Below are 20,075 nucleotides of genomic sequence, written 5' to 3'. Positions count from 1 at the left end.
CTTGTTGGGAATAAAATACTCCAAAGATGTGAATTTTAAGTACGTTGTTGTTGGGAATTAGGGGTGACAATATGATCAATGAGATCAATATTCATCCAATTCATCTACTACAAAATCCATCCATCAAACAAATTTTTTTATTAATGGATTGGTTTGGATTGGATTGGATTGGTTTGGATCAACTTCATTGAATCACATGAATCGATTTAGCAATAATGGAATTTCTGGTCTTTTTACTTTACTGAATCACATGAAATTTTACCTAACGACGTCTATGAAATACCTATTATGAAAACAGTAGATTTTATACTCCAATTGGAATTTGCAACAAAACGTTTTAACATAAGCAACGGGGATTCGCAAATCTTCCAGACGTAGAGCACGCAAGGTCTTGAACCCAAATGTCAGGTGGAGATCATATTAACGCTAGTACTGTAGTAGGTAAACTGGAAGGAGAAAGGGATATTACTTTAGGTTTTGTTGATTTACTACGTGATGATTTTGTTGAAAAAGATAGAAGTCGCCTTCCTCTCAATTTGTAATTCAATACACAAATTAATAGGTTCTGTTAGGTTAGCTATATGTTGTGTATTATCAACGATTTCCACCGAAGCCCCTCCTTGGGCGGATTCCTCCTTTCGCTCCTCAGCTTACGGGGTATTAGCAGCCGTTTCCAGCTGTTGTTCCCCTCCCAAGGATATCAAACGGACCTCTCCAGAAGGTAATTTTAATGTTGCCGATTTCCCCTCTTTTGCAATCAGTTTCGCTACAGCACCAGCCGCTCTAGCTAATTGTCCACCCTTTCCAAGTGTTATTTCTATGTTATGTATGGCCGCGGGTCGGAACTTACCCGACAAGGAATTTCGCTACCTTAGGACCGTTATAGTTACGGCCGCCGTTCACCGGGGCTTCGGTCGCCGGCTTCCCTGTCATCAGGTCACCAACTTCCTTAACCTTCCGGCACTGGGCAGGCCCAAGAAGTCTCCAGGGCCTATTGTTAAGAATAGAGAATTACTATTCTCATTAATAGCATTTAACCAACCAGGCAACCATATGCTTCGCCATTTAATATTATTTGATAAAAGGAGAGTAGTCTGTCTGGGGATCTGCTGGTAACAAAAGTGATAAAAGCGATCATTTCATTTGTTTCTGGAATAGTTCTTTAAAAGTATCTCGACCTTGAACTATCAGAGCGTTGTAAATATTAGGCATCTTCCCTGGTATGGATGAATTTGATCCATCCACCTTATTTTAAAAATCCAATGGATCACCTCTTTAAAATAAAAAAGTCCAATGGATAACTTCAAAAAAAAAAAAAAAACTTTTTTATTTAAATGATTATATTTTTTTATTATCACCTTATTTTTTTAACTAAACTATTTTTTTTAATTAAATCATCTCTCTCCCACTATTTTTAATTTCATAAAATAAAATACCAAAACGAATCATTTTTTATGCAAAATAACTTATTATGATCTTTCTTTTAAAAACAACTTATTTATGCAAAAGAGCTTATTAAGATCTATTTTAAAAAAAAAAACTTATTCAAAACATCTTATTAATGCAAAACAACTTATAACTATATTTTTAAAAAATTGCTTATTTATGCAAAAGAGCTTTATGATCTCTTTTAAAAAAACAGCTTATTTGAAACAACTTATTAGGATCTCTTTTTTAAAAAACAACTTATTTATGCAAAACAGCTTATTACGATCTCATTTTTAAAAACAGCTTATTTATGCAAAACAGCTTATTAGGATCTCATTTTTAAAAACAGCTTATTCAAAACAGCAAAACAGCTTATTATGATCTCTTTTAAAAAAACAGCTTATTCGAAACAACTTATTTATACAAAACAACTTATTAGAATCTCTTTTTTAAAAAACAACTTATTCAAAATAGCTTATTACAATCTTATTTTAAGCTGTTTCAAATATCCATGCCGCCTATGTCATGGTGGGAGAATTTTGGAAATAGGGAAGATTGGAAGTACGTTGAGTATGTGATTCCAATTTCCAAATACTTACAACAGAATGAAAGAAAGAGATCCATGTTCTAATCATATTAACTCACCTCTCTTTTGTCTACAAAACATTAGAGGAGTAGATATATTCATATTCACACTTCACAGTATACATGTATATTGTTTAATGCAAAATGCATATATTCTGATATGACAGTGTCTCATTCTCACTATTGTCACTATATTTTGCTTGCAAGTTTAAATTAAGATTGCATTACGTTTTTGAATTTGATATGATTCTTTATCCACACAAATCCAATAAAATTTTGAGCTAATTTATTGTGGCGGAACCTTTTATAATGTTTTAAACAAGTGTGTAAAAAATCATTAAAAAATTTAAAATTTTAAGCATAATTAAACAAATTTTAATTTAACAGGGACTAAAAACATTAACGGAAAATTTTGTAAGGACTAAAAAGTGTGATTTATTTTTATAGGGACTAAAAACAAAACTGCAGATATTTATAGGGACCAAAAAATTAATTAACTCAATAATTTAATATGATAATAGGAGATCGTATAGGCATTGTCTTCAACGTCATATCTCTTTTCCTCTCGTTATCTTGATTATACATTATGAGATATGGTTTAGGGTAAATAATTTAATATGGTATTTTTGTTGTTGCTTCTTGTGTTAATTGGGTTGGAGACAACAGGAACAGTTACATACACTCTTATTTGATCTTGATTTCTAGCTATTATGGTCTATGTGTTTTTGTTTTTTTTTGTTGGGGAGAGTCGTGTTGGTCTTTATAGAAAAATTCAAATGATGTGTTAAGTCCATATAAAAATAAATAAATTTTGGATTAAAAGAATATAGAGATTTTTTTTCGGAGATTTTTAAAAAAAATCTAAAGCTATTTATGTTTGTTTACTAACATAATCTTTTTTTCTTTTTTTAAGATTTGAAACTCTTACACTTGAGTTCTTTGTATTTAAAAAGAAAAAAAATAGATTTTGAAAAAACTACTTGGAATAGTTTTTCATTTTGTGTCTAAAAATGATTTTTTTAACAAAATGGATTTTTAAAAAATCTTAAACAAACAACACTACAAAAACAAAAACAAAAAAGTGAATTTTTAATTTAAAAAATAGATTTTTTTTCAAAAAAATCTCAAACAAACGGGCCCAAAGGTACCCTTAAATAAATCAGCAAAAAGATAGTTGGAGAGAATTTGTTGAAGGAGAGGATCCAATTTCATAAAATTCTTTGATTTCATCCTTTCAAACATATGTTTTTTTCCATATAAAACAAATGAAATTTGGTTTACATTTCATTCATTTTTTCTCTATGTTTTTCTAGGAATCGCATCACTAGTTAAACATAACAGCGCATGCATACATTAGTTGTCACCTATATAAAATGTTCAATGACCTTCCATTATACACATGATTTTACAAGAAACAGAATCAAAATTCATCAATTTTATAATGACCACAAACATATATTTTACTAATGTTTCTAATGTCATATAATGCAGCCGCGCAATCAATCGGATCCAACAAATATTATTGAAAAAGTGAGAATATTTTAATCCTGATCAAGCAACCTTGAATGCCTTACGAGGGACTAATTTATCTCTTATCATTGGGGTCTCTAATGAAGACATTCAATCGATATGCCCTTGTTGGGAATAAAATACTCCAAAGATGTGAATTTTAAGTACGTTGTTGTTGGGAATCAGGGGTGGCAATATGATCAATGAGATCAATATTCATCCAATTCATCTACTACAAAATTCATCCATCAAACAAAATTTTTTATTAATGGATTGGTTTGGATTGGATTGGATTGGTTTGGATCAATCCATTAAAAACTATGGATGAAATTGATCCATCCACCTTATTTTAAAAATCCAATGGATCACCTCTTTAAAATAAAAAAATCCAATGGATAACTTCAAAAAAAAAAAAAAAACTTTTTTATTTAAATGATTATATTTTTTATTATCACCTTATTTTTTTAACTAAACTATTTTTTTTAATTAAATCATCTCTCTCCCACTATTTTTAATTTCGTAAAATAAAATACCAAAACGAATCATTTTTTATGCAAAATAACTTATTACGATCTTTCTTTTAAAAACAACTTATTTATGCAAAAGAGCTTATTAAGATCTATTTAAAAAAAAAAAAAAAAACTTATTCAAAACATCTTATTAATGCAAAACAACTTATAACTATATTTTTAAAAAATTGCTTATTTATGCAAAAGAGCTTTATGATCTCTTTTAAAAAAAACAGCTTATTTGAAACAACTTATTAGGATCTCTTTTTTTAAAAACAACTTATTTATGCAAAACAGCTTATTACGATCTCATTTTTAAAAACAGCTTATTTATGCAAAAGAGTTTATTTATGCAAAACAGCTTATTAGGATCTCATTTTTAAAAACAGCTTATTCAAAACAGCAAAACAGCTTATTATGATCTCTTTTAAAGAAAACAGCTTATTCGAAACAACTTATTTATACAAAACAACTTATTAGAATCTCTTTTTAAAAAACAACTTATTCAAAATAGCTTATTACAATCTCATTTTAAGCTGTTTCAGATATCCATGCCGCCTATGTCATGGTGGGAGAATTTTGGAAATAGGGAAGATTGGAAGTACGTTGAATATGTGATTCCAATTTCCAAATACTTACAACAGAATGAAAGAAACAGATCCATGTTCTAATCATATTAACTAACCGCTCTTTTGTCTACAAAACATTAGAGGAGTAGATATATTCATATTCACACTTCACAGTATACATGTATATTGTTTAATGCAAAATGCATATATTCTGATATGACAGTGTCTCATTCTCACTATTGTCACTATATTTTGCTTGCAAGTTTAAATTAAGATTGCATTACGTTTTTGAATTTGATATGATTCTTTATCCACACAAATCCAACAAAAGAAGATGGCCAAATGGACAATGGCTTATGTCATGTTTATCCACATCAAACTCCTTATCCAACTATAAATATACATTTTGCATGCCATTTAGTTAGCAGATTTTATTAAAAGACCTTAATTACTTACTTCAATGCTTTCTTCGTTCTGTTTTCTTCTTCTAATCAGTTTCCTCTTAAATAAATTATCTATCGTAAACTTATTAGTATAATTAAGATGCTGAAATCTTTGAGGAAAATCTTATCCCTTCAATCAAACTATGGCTGGCATAAAGCAAAGACGTGAACATGATGAAAATATAGTCGCTTTGCCTGTGCAGTTGGCAAATTGCAATGTTTGCGTAGAGGAAAACAAACACTGCAATTGTCCTCAATTTCCCCCAATCCCTTACTGTCTTTACAACATATAGGACTTTAGGAAGGAGACAAGGATGAAACCACTCCAAGGTCGTGGATGGAAGGTTGCTTGATGTCGTTCAGTTGTATATCCCTGAAAGTAGATTCCTCTGAGTATGGGTTGTTGGCATTACAAGAATGCACAATTGAAGCGACACCTCTTTATGCTGATTGTTGATGTGTGTCTTACGCATGTGTATGATGAAGATGACAGACACATCTACACTAATAAAGGGCGGTTGTGTGATGGTGATTTTAGTGAATTGGCAAGTGCATCAAACTTACCAAGTAATAATAAAGTAGCAAGTTAATCGTCACCATAGAGATTCTCGTTCAACTCTGTAATTAGTGGAATCTATTTAGTAAAGCAAATAAAATAAGAGATTTAAAGTGGTAGCAGGGTTTTAATTGTCTTGACGAATGCGAGATTAGGTTTTTGTGATTATGAAGTGTAACGGCGATTAGGGAATACTTGAATCCCCCATTCGTCTTTGTTGGAAATTAAATTTAGAAATCATTAGTTTATAACTTGCCTTATGTTTAGATTTAATAAAGTAGAACATAACTCCGTGATGAATCAGTGGAAGTTTTATTTTAACATCCCCTCAATTCAACCACTTACAATTGTGGGGTTCCCTTAAGATGAGTTATAACCCTAAATTCATATTTAAATTCGATTATATTAGAAACTAAGCAATTCACTACTCCCTTGCTCCAATAGAATTAGGGTCATCAATCCTAATATGCTCCATCTAAGATACGGTATAAAAATGAACATATACGAATTAATTCAGACTTCAGATTATAAACTGAATAAAAAATTTATTAAAAGAATCCAACAAATAAGAAAGGGTTCATTGTGGAACCCTAATCAAAGAGGTTTAGTTGCTCATGGAAACCGACATCATTACAAAACAATAGAAAAACATACCCTAGAGATAACAAGAGAATGATGGAGATCCTCGTCCTTGAAGCTCTTAATGCTTGACCCTTGCCTTGTACCACTAGTTTTCTGAATGAATACAAGAGTGTGCAAGAGTCTCTATTTATAGTGCATGATTACTTAGGGGTTAAGAGAGTGAAAATAGGGTTTTTCCACCAAAAACGGCTTGGAAAACAAGCAAACGTCACTTCCTCCCCGTCCGTGTCCATGCGTGGGGCGCATGAGGCATCCCCTCCTGCACAAATTCTACAGTTTTTGACCATTTTTCAAGCGTTCTTCTGTCTTGCGATGCCTTGGAACTTCAAATGAAGTTTCTTCACTTTGTATTGTCTTCTAAGAACCATTGAACTTCAATCTTCATATCCTCGATCCTTCACGTGATGTCTTGTCTTGCCGATTTACATGATTTCTCATTAAAAAGACTCAAAACAGCTATGAAGTTGCATGATTTAGGATAAAACTGAATTACGAATACTCGAATGAAAAAAAAAATCAAAAAATTCCTCAAACTATTGACAACTCATCTAATTGAGTTCTAATTTGCCTTCAAATACAAAGAAAATAACTAAAAACAACCCAAAAAACATCATATGTTATTATATCATCATTATACTTTCAAGAGATGGTTTGGGTCGTTGGATTGTTCTTTTCGTATTCCAGTTATTTGTGGCTCTTATTCCAGGTAATTTTGGGACCATTGTTATTCCCCCGTTTTCCCTCGAGGGGTTGTTTGCTTTGCGATTTCTTGCCTTCCACAAACTTTTTTTCCTTTTACTGTTTATTGTCGTTGATCATGTTAATGGAGAATTTTGGAAATCCTAGTGGGATAGATAACTCCAATTGCCTTAATTTGAATTCGTTTTGGAGCATCTGAACCCGTACGTACCAACTCGTGAATGGTTTTTCCACTCAAATGTGATTTATTTGTTAAAAATCCCAAACATAAACAAGTCACTTTCACAATTCCAAGATAAGAGAATAACTACTCACTCATCATTAAATAAAAAATATACTAGTTTATTGAAGATCTGTTACAGTACAGATAGATCTAAAATAGAAGGTGTAGGATTAAAAATTGTGAGCACAAAACAATCTTGAAAACAGGGACGATGTTGTTCAATCTTATCGTGTAAACATACTTTACAAATATGTCTAGTCATAGTTTATTATTATCTTGATACACAGTAATTAAGCAGATTTTAAAATGTAATATACTTTTTTTTAAGGAAAAATGTAATATAATTTGCCTTCAAATCCAGCAGAGTTTAATTATAAAACTATATATATTCCTCTTCTTTGTGGTTGTTCTTCTAGTAGTGAAGTGGAGAATCAAGATCCTCTTGAGAAGATAGTGAATGAAGTGGTTGACGCCTCATGGAAGTAAAAGATGACATTTTCTTGAAAGAAGGTCTTTTCTCAAGCTGGTGTAAGGTTCTTTTTGCATAAAGTGCTTGAAATAATGGTAATGCTCTTTCCTTGAACTTGAGAATAATAAAGAATAAAATCCTGTAGCATATGAGAATGATAAATAGAGCACCTAAGTCCCACCACTTGGAATGGCTTAATTCAACCCCAAACATGTGTGTTATCACATATTCTCCTGTCAGTTTTGGGTCACCTGGGAGTAGTGGATCAAACTCAAGCCCTAGTAAGTCATTCTTGTATGAACCCTGCATCCAAATTAATTATCAAATCTTTCATATATTTTAACAAGTAACATTTCATTTTTTTCCATTTTTTTGGGAAAACAAATACAACATAAATTATGAAAAGAAAATACAAACATTGACACGAGACACGAAACAGACACTACTTAGACACCAATAATAATTTAAAAAATAAAAATAGAAGTGATTGAATATAACTAGATATATTGATGTTTCGGCGGTATCATATACTAACACATGTAACACATCAGAAATGCTTTCAAAATAAAGTGTCGGTGTTACATACAACAATCTTCAAATTGACTTATAGAAACATATTATGGTAGCTTCAACCTTCAAAAAAATATGCTGGCTTCAGCCTTAACAAAAAAAATATGCTGGCTTCAGTTATAGAAACATATCATAATTATGTTCCTCCATATTCTGTCCTTCATCTTTACTGGTACACTCTTCATCTTTAGTAGTAGTCATTGTACGTACAGGCTCTGATGTGCAAAAAAATTTGATTTTATCTTCTGGTGTTATTGAGTAGAACAGATTTTAGCCTTAAATTTATTGTTCAACCCACTTTTACAAAAATATACTCAAATATAAATCATTTATTCAACTAACTTTGTTGGAAAATGTCTGCATAATTTCCCTCATTTGTGTACTCAAAACTGACTAAGCAGAAGCAAAAAATATATAATATAGAGAACAAAGTAGTAAAATCACACCAAAAATTTTATACGTAGAAATTCCTCTCAATGTGAGAGGGAAAAAACCACGAGACCTAGTCAGTAAAATATCTCCGCTATATAAAAGTAGTATTACAATAGCTCTCTTGATACAAGAAGATGTCTTTCAACTCTCGCCAAAATATGATGGAAACAAAACTCTTTTTCTCTCAAAGAGGATTGTTGAACTCTATTTCTCACTATCTCTTTTGGATTTCAATTCTTGGATTGGATGATGAAACTTCTCACATTTCCTCCTATTTATAGGAGAAGAAAGTGGCATGGAAATTACCAAACAAATATCTAGTATGAACGAATTACCTGTGTTGCCCATGCGCCATAACTGATATATGAAATTGGATAACGCCAAACCACTTTTGGAAGATCAGATAGCAACCTAAAGAATCCAGAGGACATCATCATGATTCCCTGCATGAACAACCAATGAAATATGAAAAATTAACACGTGTGGATCATGTGGTAGGTTTCAAGTAGAGTTTTCCTATCCATTTGTTCTTACAATGATTCCAGCTCCTGTAACGATTCCCATAAGGAAATTTGGAACAAGCGAAGCTACAACCATCATGATACTCTCGATCACTGAGAGGCATCCATAGACGTTAAGAGTGAAAAACACATAGTGAATGAATCCTGGCCTGAATTTCACCATGTTATATGTGATTGTGCAAGAAGTAAGAGCAATAACAACCAGGAATGGGAATGATGAAATAAAGTTTGCTAAAATATAGGCTGCTACTCCGTAGTATCCATTCATCCTTTCTCTATAAAATACCTGTTTCATATGTATAAATTCAGTGCTTATCGTACATGAACTTATGTATAAGTTGTCTGTATAATCAAAGAGGAAACGAAGGCATAATCCACATATGCCAAGAGTTATAGCGTATGACAATGAGCTATCTGGAAGAACTTGTGAAAAAAGCTGAAAATGTTTTAAAAACTTAACCTAAGCTATTTTCAGATGCTTTTCCAAAAATTTACACTAGTACTTATGTCATAGAACTTGTTTGGATGCACAATTTAATTAAGTGCTTATAGAAAACTCAGATTGCTGACTTAAATATTTATTTAATTTCTTGAATCAATTTTTTTTTACCTTCATTTCTTCAATGACGGATGGCAAGCTTCCAATTGAGATGGTAGTCATAAATCCTGTTACAAATGCACCACAGGCACCGCGAGCCAAGATGGAAGTATAGCTATAGCCAACATCAAAATAGAGAGTTCCAACACATATAGATACAATGATGTTAATTATAATTCTCAACCAGTAGTAACCAATATCTCTACACATGTTCACAAATGATCTCCTCGTCAGTGTAGAGAGTTGCTTCCACCAACTAGCTTGGCTTCCATAGTTTGTCTCAGTTTCAATCCCTTCCTGTAATACATTTATCATTAACTAAATCAAGATTATGAAGTACTGACACGGACACCGGATACGATACTGGCACAGAAAAAGAATATCCTAAGGATTTCAGCTCGGCATAGATATCAGTTGAATTATATGTAATGAAGTGTATAGCTAAATATAAATGCTTACATTGGTTGATTGTTCTTGAATATTGTATTTTACCCTTCTGGCGTACGTTGAACGCTTAAATCTCTCAACTAGCATTGACTTAATCTGTGCTGTAGCCAAATTCATGAAAGGATCTGCTGAATTTGGAACATCCTAACAAGGAAAAAAGTGAAAGAAACAAATCCATGTGAATAAGTGATGCTATGAAAATCAAATTAGATCTTAGAAAGGGAACTTTATAGGGTTCCCCAAGTTATCACAACATCCATACTTTTAATTGAGAGTTAGATAAGTATCTATAAAGATTGTTTCAAAAGTCAAAAACATAAGGTATAAGATGTTTCTACAATAGATGAAGAAATGAGGGTTAACTCTGCATAAGCTGAAAAGAATTTACGACAATAAACTATCTAGATTAGTTTTTGAAAATAAGCAGAAAACAACTTATGACCTATATTATAAAGTAATCTGAAGTAAATTATAATGTTATCATAAGCTATTTCAATCATCTGCATTAGTGATGTCATAAGATAAGCTCTTCCAAAAGATCCTTAGCGGGATGAGTATATGATTAATCATCTAAAACCTCAAAGCATATGATTATAAATTTAGAATTACTAAATGATACATACATGAATTCTTTGAGACCCCTTTAGTGTAGCCGTTACAACATCGAAATCAGAATTGATACATCTTAGGAAGTGATCAGAAGGATTTCTTTTACGCGGACAAGGGAAACCGGCTTCAGCAAAAAACTGCACAACAAATTGAGAACTTATGTATTTTCAAGAGATCAAAAACATATTTAAGCACATATACGATATAAATGTTTTCCTGTCCATAGAAGATATAATAAATATTTATACCTCAATTGCCATTTTGGCTTCACCAAAATAAACAGTTTCGCCACGAGCGAGCAAGAAAAGGTCGTCAAAAAGTGCAAATACTTCACTATTGGGCTGATGAATTGAAGAAATAACAGTCCTTCCATCATGAGCAATATTTCTGAGAGTTTGAACAACAAAAAATGCAGAAGCACTATCTAAGCCACAAGTTGGTTCATCAAGAAACAACAAACGAGGCTTTGTGAGAATCTCAAGTGCAATGCTAGTTCTTTTCCTTTCACCGCCGCTTATACCTCTCAGATGCCAGTTACCTATTAACCTATCTGCACAGTCTTGGAGACCCATTTCTATGATTGTTCCATCGATTATGCTGCTGACTTCTTCTTTGGACATTGTTGACGGAAGACGTAAATGTGCTGAATATGCTATCGTTTCTTTCACTGTAAGAGTTCCTAACAACACATCTTCTTGTGTTACGTATGCCTGAAGTTTCAACATCAATTAATGAGTATGATGAATTTAAACGAGTAATATACAAATTAGTTCTCGAAATTGGTGCTTAAAACAAATTCTGTTAAAGCACAAATTTCAGTTGAAAGTCCTCTACAAAAGTAAGGTTTTGTGTTAGTGTACTTACAACAAAACCATAGTCCGGAATTTTTTTCTTCCCATTGAGAAGAACATTTCCCGTCATCACCACATTTTTTGGAAGTCTACCTGCAACGACAATAACATTGAGACGTTTAAAATTCAAAAAAATTGTATCAAGTAGCACTAAAAAAATAATTAGCAAATGGTATATGGGTGATTGTCTTATTGATTAAACTTTGATGCTCCTTTTTATTTTTGCTCAAGTGGTTTAGTGGTTAAAATTTAGGCTTAATTGCACTTTTGGATCCCTATCTTTTCAAAAGTTACGGTTATGGACCCCTAACTAATTTAAATACAAAACAGCCCCCTATGTTTTGATTCTTTGGCAGTTTTGAACCCCCAGTCCAGTGTTGACTCGGTCAACGCTGACGTGGCACCCTAAGTGAGGTGCCACGTGTCAAATTTTTTATTTTTATTTTGCCTTGGGGGGCCAAAACTGCCAAAGAATCAAAACATAGGGGCTATTTTGTATTTAAATTAGTTAGGGGTTCACAACCGCAATTTTTGGAAAGATAGGGGTCCAAAAGTGCAATTAAACCTAAAATTTACTCTTTAAAATAAATAAGTGAGGAATCCAACCCTAACATATTGTAATGCATTGTTTATAGAGAAATGTTAATTTGTGCCCTAAACAAGATAATAATCTTAAAGTTGTATTAAATGCACAATTTCCAAAGTTGTAAATGAACAATAAATATTGTATTGAAATGATAAATTTTTAAGTTTTTAAAGTTGTGAATGCACAATTTTCAAAGTTGAATTTCTTTATTTAGTTTCTTATCTTGTGCCCTTAGGGCACAAGTTAAACAAGACCCTTGTTGATATTAATTGAACTATACTCACGGAGACCGTCGCTCCTTTTTATTAATATATATACCAACAAAAAAAATAAGGGTTAATAGGTCTTTACCTCCCGTAATATAGGTGATTTCCGATTTTCTCCCCTGTAATTTTTTTTTTGGATTCACCCCCTGTAAATTTATTTTTTTTATTTACCCCACTAATAGGCCAAACAAAAACCAATTTTATTTTATTTTTCAAAAAATTTTCGTTTTTGTTTAGTCTATTAGGGGGGTAAATCAAACAAAAAAAATTACAGGGTGTAAAATCGAAAATAACCTATATTACAGAGGTAAAAATATATTAACCCAAAAATTAAATAATGTTTTTTTGTTACAAAAGGTTTAGATGAGTCAAGTCCCGAAACTAATTACATGTAAGGACAAGCCTACGATTTAAGGACTTGGATCATCTCGTGCATGCATTCCTCTCCATCAAAATCAATGTGATGGAAAGGAGAGAGAAAATAGAAAAAATAAAATGAGGAAGTAATTAAGATAAATAAACTAATTAAGAGAGGTATAGATAGAAAAATGTTGTGGGAGAGGATTCAAATCCAAGAGACAACTCCTTACCAATTAGACTAATCTATGGTGGCCAAAAAAATAATATGTTTCATTTCTTTCTACTTTAAAAAAATTGGTAAAATGAGTGATGGAAATTAGTGGAAAAAAATTATAATTTTTTGATGATGCGGCGTAGTTTGGTTTTCTCATCCCATTACAGTGTTTATTTCTTTCATATCGATAGATTAGATTCAACTCATGGTGCTTTGTAGGTATTAGAACATTATATCTATTAGATGATGTAAATTTCGTTTATTTACGTTAATGTTGTCACTTTTGTAGGTATTAGAACATTATATGCTATTAAATGATGTAAATTTTTTCATAGATTCATTCTTTTTAGTTTTAGCGACACATAATCGTGTTAATTTATAAATTTGAATGAAACTTATTTTTAATCAAAACATATCAACGTGTGTTGTGTTCGAAAAAAATATATCATATGTGTTTTAGTTTATATATCAAGAGATTAATTATTATACACTAATAATGTAAAAAATATTTAATACATGCACCTAATCAAATTATAGATGTCACAATAGCTCCTAAATAGATTTTTTTTTTTCAAGTAGTTTATTGGCTAGATAAATTCACCTTAAAGATGAATAAGTAGGGTGTCCGGGGTTCGAACCCCGATCACTGCATATAATATGCATTGTCCCTTACCAAGTAAGCTAAGCTCATGAGGGACCCTCAAATAGATCTTTAACTAAAGATTCGTAAAAATCAAAAATCAAAAATATGTGTTTAACTAAGCTTTTGAGAATAACTTATTTGGAATTTTTATCTTACGACACCAACTTTGATTAAGCTTTACTTACTTATCATACTTTAAATTATTAAGATAAGATGAAATTCTTTTTAAAATGGAAAGGTTTAGACAAAACAAGATCATAATAATTTATAGGTTTAAATGCTCTTTTGGTCCCTTAACTTGATTTTAAGTATTGGTTTGGTCCCATAAGTAATAAAAGGTATGTTTAGATCCCTTAATTTTATTTAAAGTATCAGTTCGGTCCTTTCTGTTAATTTAATTCAAAAAAACGTTAAGTTTAGGGACCAAACTAATACTAATTAAATAAGTTAAGGGACCAAAATTTAACGTTTTTTTGAATTAAATTAAGAGAAAAGACCAAATTGATACTTTAAATAAAGTTAGGGGATCTAAACGGACTTTTTCTTACTTAGGACCAAACCGATATTTGAAATCAAGTTAAGGGACCAAAAGAGCATTTAATCCTAATTTATAAATTTCTGTTTAATAAACCTTTTATAAATTTAACTTTTTCTGGTGCAATCTTAATAACACTCTTTGGATTTTTTATATCATACGAACGAATACATTAAATCTAGTTCATAATATAAATTAAATACATCAATTTCTATCGATTTATTTTTTGAGTAAATTGCACTCCCCTTCCCTAAGAGATGCTTGAATTACACTCTCCTTCTCTCTTATGTTAAAATATACACTTCCCTCTCAATTAAAGTAAAATCTATACTTCCATCCCCTTTCAGATGCTTGAATTGCAACCTCCTCTCTTAATAATTAAATATGCCTTACACTTTAATCTATTTTAACATAAATCAATATTTTTATGATATATACTAATTTTGAAATATCATTTAAGAAAAATAATTCCATTTCTTTATAATTTAAATATCAATGATAATTAAATTTAAATATTTTATTATTATTTATAATTTAGAGTATAAAATTCAGTTAACCATACATTATCGACTTTCATAATTTTTCACATATTTTAATTTTATTTTGGGTTGATTCATATTTTATAATAGGGTTTAAAAATATATGTTAACAAAATTGTGAATAAAAAATATTGAAAAATATGTATTCAAAATTTGATTATATTAAAATGGATCCACAATACTATTTTTCTTCAAAGTGTGTTAGATTATTATTTTTTCTAGATTATTAGAAGTTAAAAAAAATTGAGGGAGTAAAGAGTAGATTTTAACATAAGAGGGAGAGGAATGTAATTCAAGCTTCTCTCAAGGGAGAGATGAGTGAAATATTTTCTAACTAGAATTTTAACCCGTGCGACGCACAGGTCTTGTCGACTATAATAGAGACTAATGAATAATCTTTAACTCGTAAGATCATGGGTCGATCAATAAACACAAATTAGATTATTAGAGATACAATATTACAATCAAATTTGTTTTACTATGTCCTTCAATGACACTTGAATCTTATTAAATTTTACATTTTAGTTTTGAAAAACTAATCAATTAAAGATTGTTGTTTTATTTTATCACAATATATTATTGGGGCATTATCTTCTCATTTTTTTTTAAAAATAATTATAAAGAAAAAAGATAAAAAAAATACAATATTATATTGTTGTACGGGTCAATTCTATTTATTACCTTTTTAGTTAAACATCAAAAATTGACTTGTAATAATTGTTTTAAATTTTCACTTACATGAAATACAAAGTCACTTCAATTAATAGAATTTCTAAATTACACGTACAGCTCTAAAAAAGAATAATTACACTTTGATATTTATTAAAAGTAATAATATATTTTTCCAATTAAATACATATCATATATGCATATATCATAGAATTTAATAACATAAGAGATCTTATACAATGTATTAATTATTTTGAAGATGTGTGTTTGGTTGAAGAGTTGTGTATTTTCCAAGGAGTATAGCAATAGATGTAATTTAATGCAATTCATGGTTTCTAACAAAATTTTTTGAATTTCAAATTGAAGAAGTGTTGGAAGGAAATATATAATTAGGGTTAGCACTTAGCAATTAATGCGGATCATTTGGAGGGAATTTTCTAGGTTTAGTTGTTGCAAACCTAATAAGATTAAAGAGTAAGGGATATATTTTGAAAAAAAAAGGGAAGGAAGTGTATATTTTAACATAAGAGGACCGAATAAAGTAAATGTTTAAGAAAACGCACATAAACTCTCATTTTTAACACACCAACACTAGTACACTCTTTTTTTTTTTTTGGTAGATAGACGAAATGGCAAAGCCATTATAAACTCACTCACACAAGTGGAGGTACCGGGGTTCGAACCCCGATCATGACATCCGGCCTAACAATTTCGGTATTTTGCCAGTTGAGCTAGGACTTCTGGATACACTAATACACTCTTACGTTCATTAAATATGCCCTTTTTCAAAATCCACAAGTCAAAATATGGGGCTTGAACATAATTCTAATCTGACAATCCCAACCACCAAAATTGGGATTTGAAATGAGTGCAGTTTGCTGTATGGGTCGATACATGTGGACCATCGGAACAATATTGGACGAACCAAAATCTAAGTTCAATTTAAAATTTAAAATTTAAGTTTAATATCTAGAAAAATGCTAATTAATGTTTCGGGACACTGGATAACAAATACTCTCTCCGTCCCTATATATATGACCCTTTTGTTAAAATCACGGGAATTAAGATAGTGGATATTTGTATTAAAGTTGTTTGTAATCACTATTGTTTTTACAATTTTATCCTTTAAGAAAGAAGGTTAGTTTATGTTTTCAACATGTTATTTATTGTTGATTGAAGAAAAAGATGTATATTAAATAGGGGCATGTATGTAAAGAAATAATTAATGTAGTTGGAAATAACAAAGGGGTCTTATAAAAAAAAAAAAAAATCTCAAAAAGATCTTATAATTAGGGACAGAGGGAGTAGTGTTTTGGGACACAAGATAACAAATTTAATAAAGATTTCTTAGAACTTTGTCTAATCATTAAAAAGTTAGAAATTATTGTCTTCAATGTAAAAGTTATCCTTTCATATTTTAAATTTAAATTGGAACATCGGTTAGCGTAATCCTAAAATTTAAATTATTATCTTCAATGTAAAAGTTATCCTTCAAATCCCCATAAAATTGAAGATATAAATGTACCATAAAACTAGAGAGCTAGTACTATTATTGGCTAGTTTTTTTCAATGGGGACCGTAAAAAAATTGGAAATTAATGTATGAAAACACTTAATATTAGATCCAATATCTAATTTTTTTTTTTTTTTATCTATTTCTCTTTGAATAACATCTTCAATTTATTATAAGAAACTGTTATCCCTTACTCCACTTTCTTGTCCAACTCTACAAAATAGCAAAATTTCAAACCAGGTTAAAGGAGACTTTCATTAAGTGATAAGATCCACATGACTATTTAGAATAATGGTTTTTAACTAGAATAATTATTCTAAAAAGACGGAGTCATTTTTAAAGAACTCCATCTTTTTTAGAATAATTATTTTCTTAGACTTTAGAATAATACAGTTTTGTTTGGTGAGACTCTATCCATTCTTGTATTTCAGATCAGATTTATTTAACCAAAACAGGATAGATTACTTGATTATCATTTCTACAGATGTAATCAAGTATTAAAACTTGTGTCTGATTTTTCTTCTTCTAATATTTGCACTCTTTTTCTGTATGTTTATATATTGTATATGTCTTTGGCTGTTTACTTTTGTTTATGGCATAGTCTCCCACCCAATGCTTGTAATTTCTCTTCATTTTTAATGAACTAGATTTGAAAAGGCATCTCTGTCTTTTGTTTAAATTTTTTTGTAGATTATCCCAATTGAATAAAGAAAAATATTAGGAACACTCTCTTTTTAGTATTATCTTTAACACTCACTCTCATATTAGGTAAAACTGATGTGGATTTTATCATTTTATGTGTAGTACACATGTTGATCCAATTTTAAATTAAAGTATAGTACTCACGTAGATTCCACCGAATAAGAGACTGGATATTAGAGAGAGTGTTAGAAAGAGAGTGTCCATTGGAAGAAAGCAATAAAAGCTTAAACTTTTTTTCCTTCCAAAATAGTGATATTGTGGTTTTAGGAAAACCTTCATGTTTGAGCATTTGAAGTTAAGAAAAGAAGAACTATACATAGGACATATTTAAGAATGAGGTAACTTTTAACGAACCTGCAAGTGTATCAAGCAAAGTGGATTTTCCAGAGCCAGAAGGACCCATAATAGCCATGATTCTACCAGGCTCAGCAAAACCATTAAGACCATTAAGTAACCTTTTAGTTGGTCCTTTCCCAAAATTTGGCAACATAACTCTTACATCCTCCCATGCTAAGACCATTAAGTAACCAATCTCCATGTTATTATGTTTATGTTGATTTGAAGCTAAAGGAGTTTGATTTATTTATTATTATGAAGGGTACGTATAACATAAAATAAGCTTAAAAGATATAAGAATGAAATCTAGAATGATGTATATCAAATAAAAAACAACTAACAATTAATGTTGTACCAAACATGGAAAAATTATGAAGAGATAGAGTAGATGGGAGAGTTATTGTGTTGTAAAAAAAATTAATCTGAGGGTTGCATGTGTCACATGTGCACCATACTTGTGGACAATATAATCACACAAGTATAATATGAAAGAATGTTGTTTGCATTCTCAGATTGTTTATTCCTTATAGAGAAGTATTAGAATGAGTATAAGACTCAATTAGAAGTATAGCCAAACAGGTCCTTGGCTGAGTATATGCCAATGATAATGTGTTACTGTGGTTACAACAAAACCATGTCCTGGAATTTTTTTATTCTCATTGAAGATAACAATATTTCAAGTCATCACGTACCGCATTTTTTGAGAGTCTGCAACAACATTGAGACGTTTAAATATTGAAAAAAATTGTATTAAATAGCACTGAAATTTGCATATGGATAGGCAACATCAACTATTTATGATACATGATGGTTAGGCGGCATCATTATCGTCAGGGCTGGACTTTAGGATGTGCAAACCGCTCAATGAAACCGGACCTTCCTAAAGTATGAGCCTAAAAAAAAAAAAGGCCTATTAGAATTGGGTTATCTTACTTTTTGTGTTAGGTGAGTGTTTTTATTTAGGGTGGTTTGAGGTTACTCGTGTGTATGGTAGCAATTTTCACCTTTAAATGTACTGCATATATACGGCACCTTATATTTATTTTTTAAAAAATTTAAATACAATATTATTTTTATAAAAAAAATACATTTTTAGTTTATTATAGGTCTCTTTTCACTTGCAGGGCTGAGCTTCCATATTTGTGGGAAAGGCCCTTATTATCGCAGGTCTCTTAGCGGTGTCTTAGCATCCAGGTGACATGTATTTTTTATTCTCAGCATTGGAGCCTGGTGTCTCTTATCTACGTGGAACTTGCTTGTCCTTAATTTTTCTTGCCCACTGCCCACCCCTTCTGCAAGAGTCACAAAGGACACCGTCACTTGGCATTAAATTGTTACAAGATACTCCCTCACTTAATAATATATGACACAGTTGACCATATTATATATGTTAATGTATAATTTTGAGCTTAAACATTCTGAATAATATATTAGAAAAAATTATGAAAATTTAATATTTTAAAAATACTCATCGTGACAAATCTAATGATATCTTATATGATATTATTTATCTTTCTATATTAATAGAAAAATATGAGCAAAGTAAGTTATATTAAAATTTCACGTTTTTAAATAGATCATCTGTTCTGGGAGAGAGGGAAATAAGATATTACTCATATTCTAGATAAGTGTGTTTCTTATAGACTTACTTAACATATATGTGGGGTCCACCCTAAGGATTCCCTGACAAACTGCATTGAAGTAAAATAAATGTGTTGCTTATAAAAGATGTGTCGTGTGGTCAAAATACTTAAAGAACCGACAATAAGGAACAATGAATTGGAGATTTTCAGATCTCATCACTGGTGAAGATGAGAAGACAAAAACTAGTAGTGTGACTGATTCAGATAAAATTGATGAAACTGAAAAAAATCAAATCAAATTTTCAATCGAGAAAAATCGAACTTGATTGTTTCGTTCTCATTTTTCAATTTTAATATTCAATGAACCGAACCGATGAGTTCACAAACACTCACACCAAACCAACAAATATTTGTAAATAGGTGTACTAAGATTATGTTTCACATTTCTCAATTTTTATGTGGGTATATAC

The 20,075-nt window shown here is 30.7% G+C and overlaps 1 protein-coding gene across 1 annotated transcript; it reads right to left on the bottom strand.

The window, feature by feature from the left end:
* Nucleotides 1-7,269: 7,269 nt before the first annotated feature.
* LOC11441639 (ABC transporter G family member 15) lies at nucleotides 7,270-18,692 on the bottom strand. The gene is made up of 9 exons (XM_003607308.4): nucleotides 18,041-18,692; nucleotides 11,674-11,753; nucleotides 11,058-11,519; nucleotides 10,824-10,946; nucleotides 10,213-10,344; nucleotides 9,766-10,050; nucleotides 9,169-9,441; nucleotides 8,970-9,077; nucleotides 7,270-7,935 (listed from the first exon to the last, which is right to left on the bottom strand). The coding sequence occupies exons 1-9, from the start codon at nucleotides 18,222-18,224 to the stop codon at nucleotides 7,576-7,578; spliced, it is 2,007 nt and encodes a 668-aa protein (XP_003607356.2). The 5' UTR covers nucleotides 18,225-18,692; the 3' UTR covers nucleotides 7,270-7,575.
* Nucleotides 18,693-20,075: the final 1,383 nt, after the last annotated feature.

This window comes from Medicago truncatula, chromosome 4 (genome assembly GCF_003473485.1).
Source record: "Medicago truncatula cultivar Jemalong A17 chromosome 4, MtrunA17r5.0-ANR, whole genome shotgun sequence".
NCBI lineage: Eukaryota > Viridiplantae > Streptophyta > Magnoliopsida > Fabales > Fabaceae > Medicago > Medicago truncatula.
The sequence above is the reverse complement of the archived record's forward strand: the minus strand, read 5'-3'. Positions and strand labels throughout refer to the sequence as shown.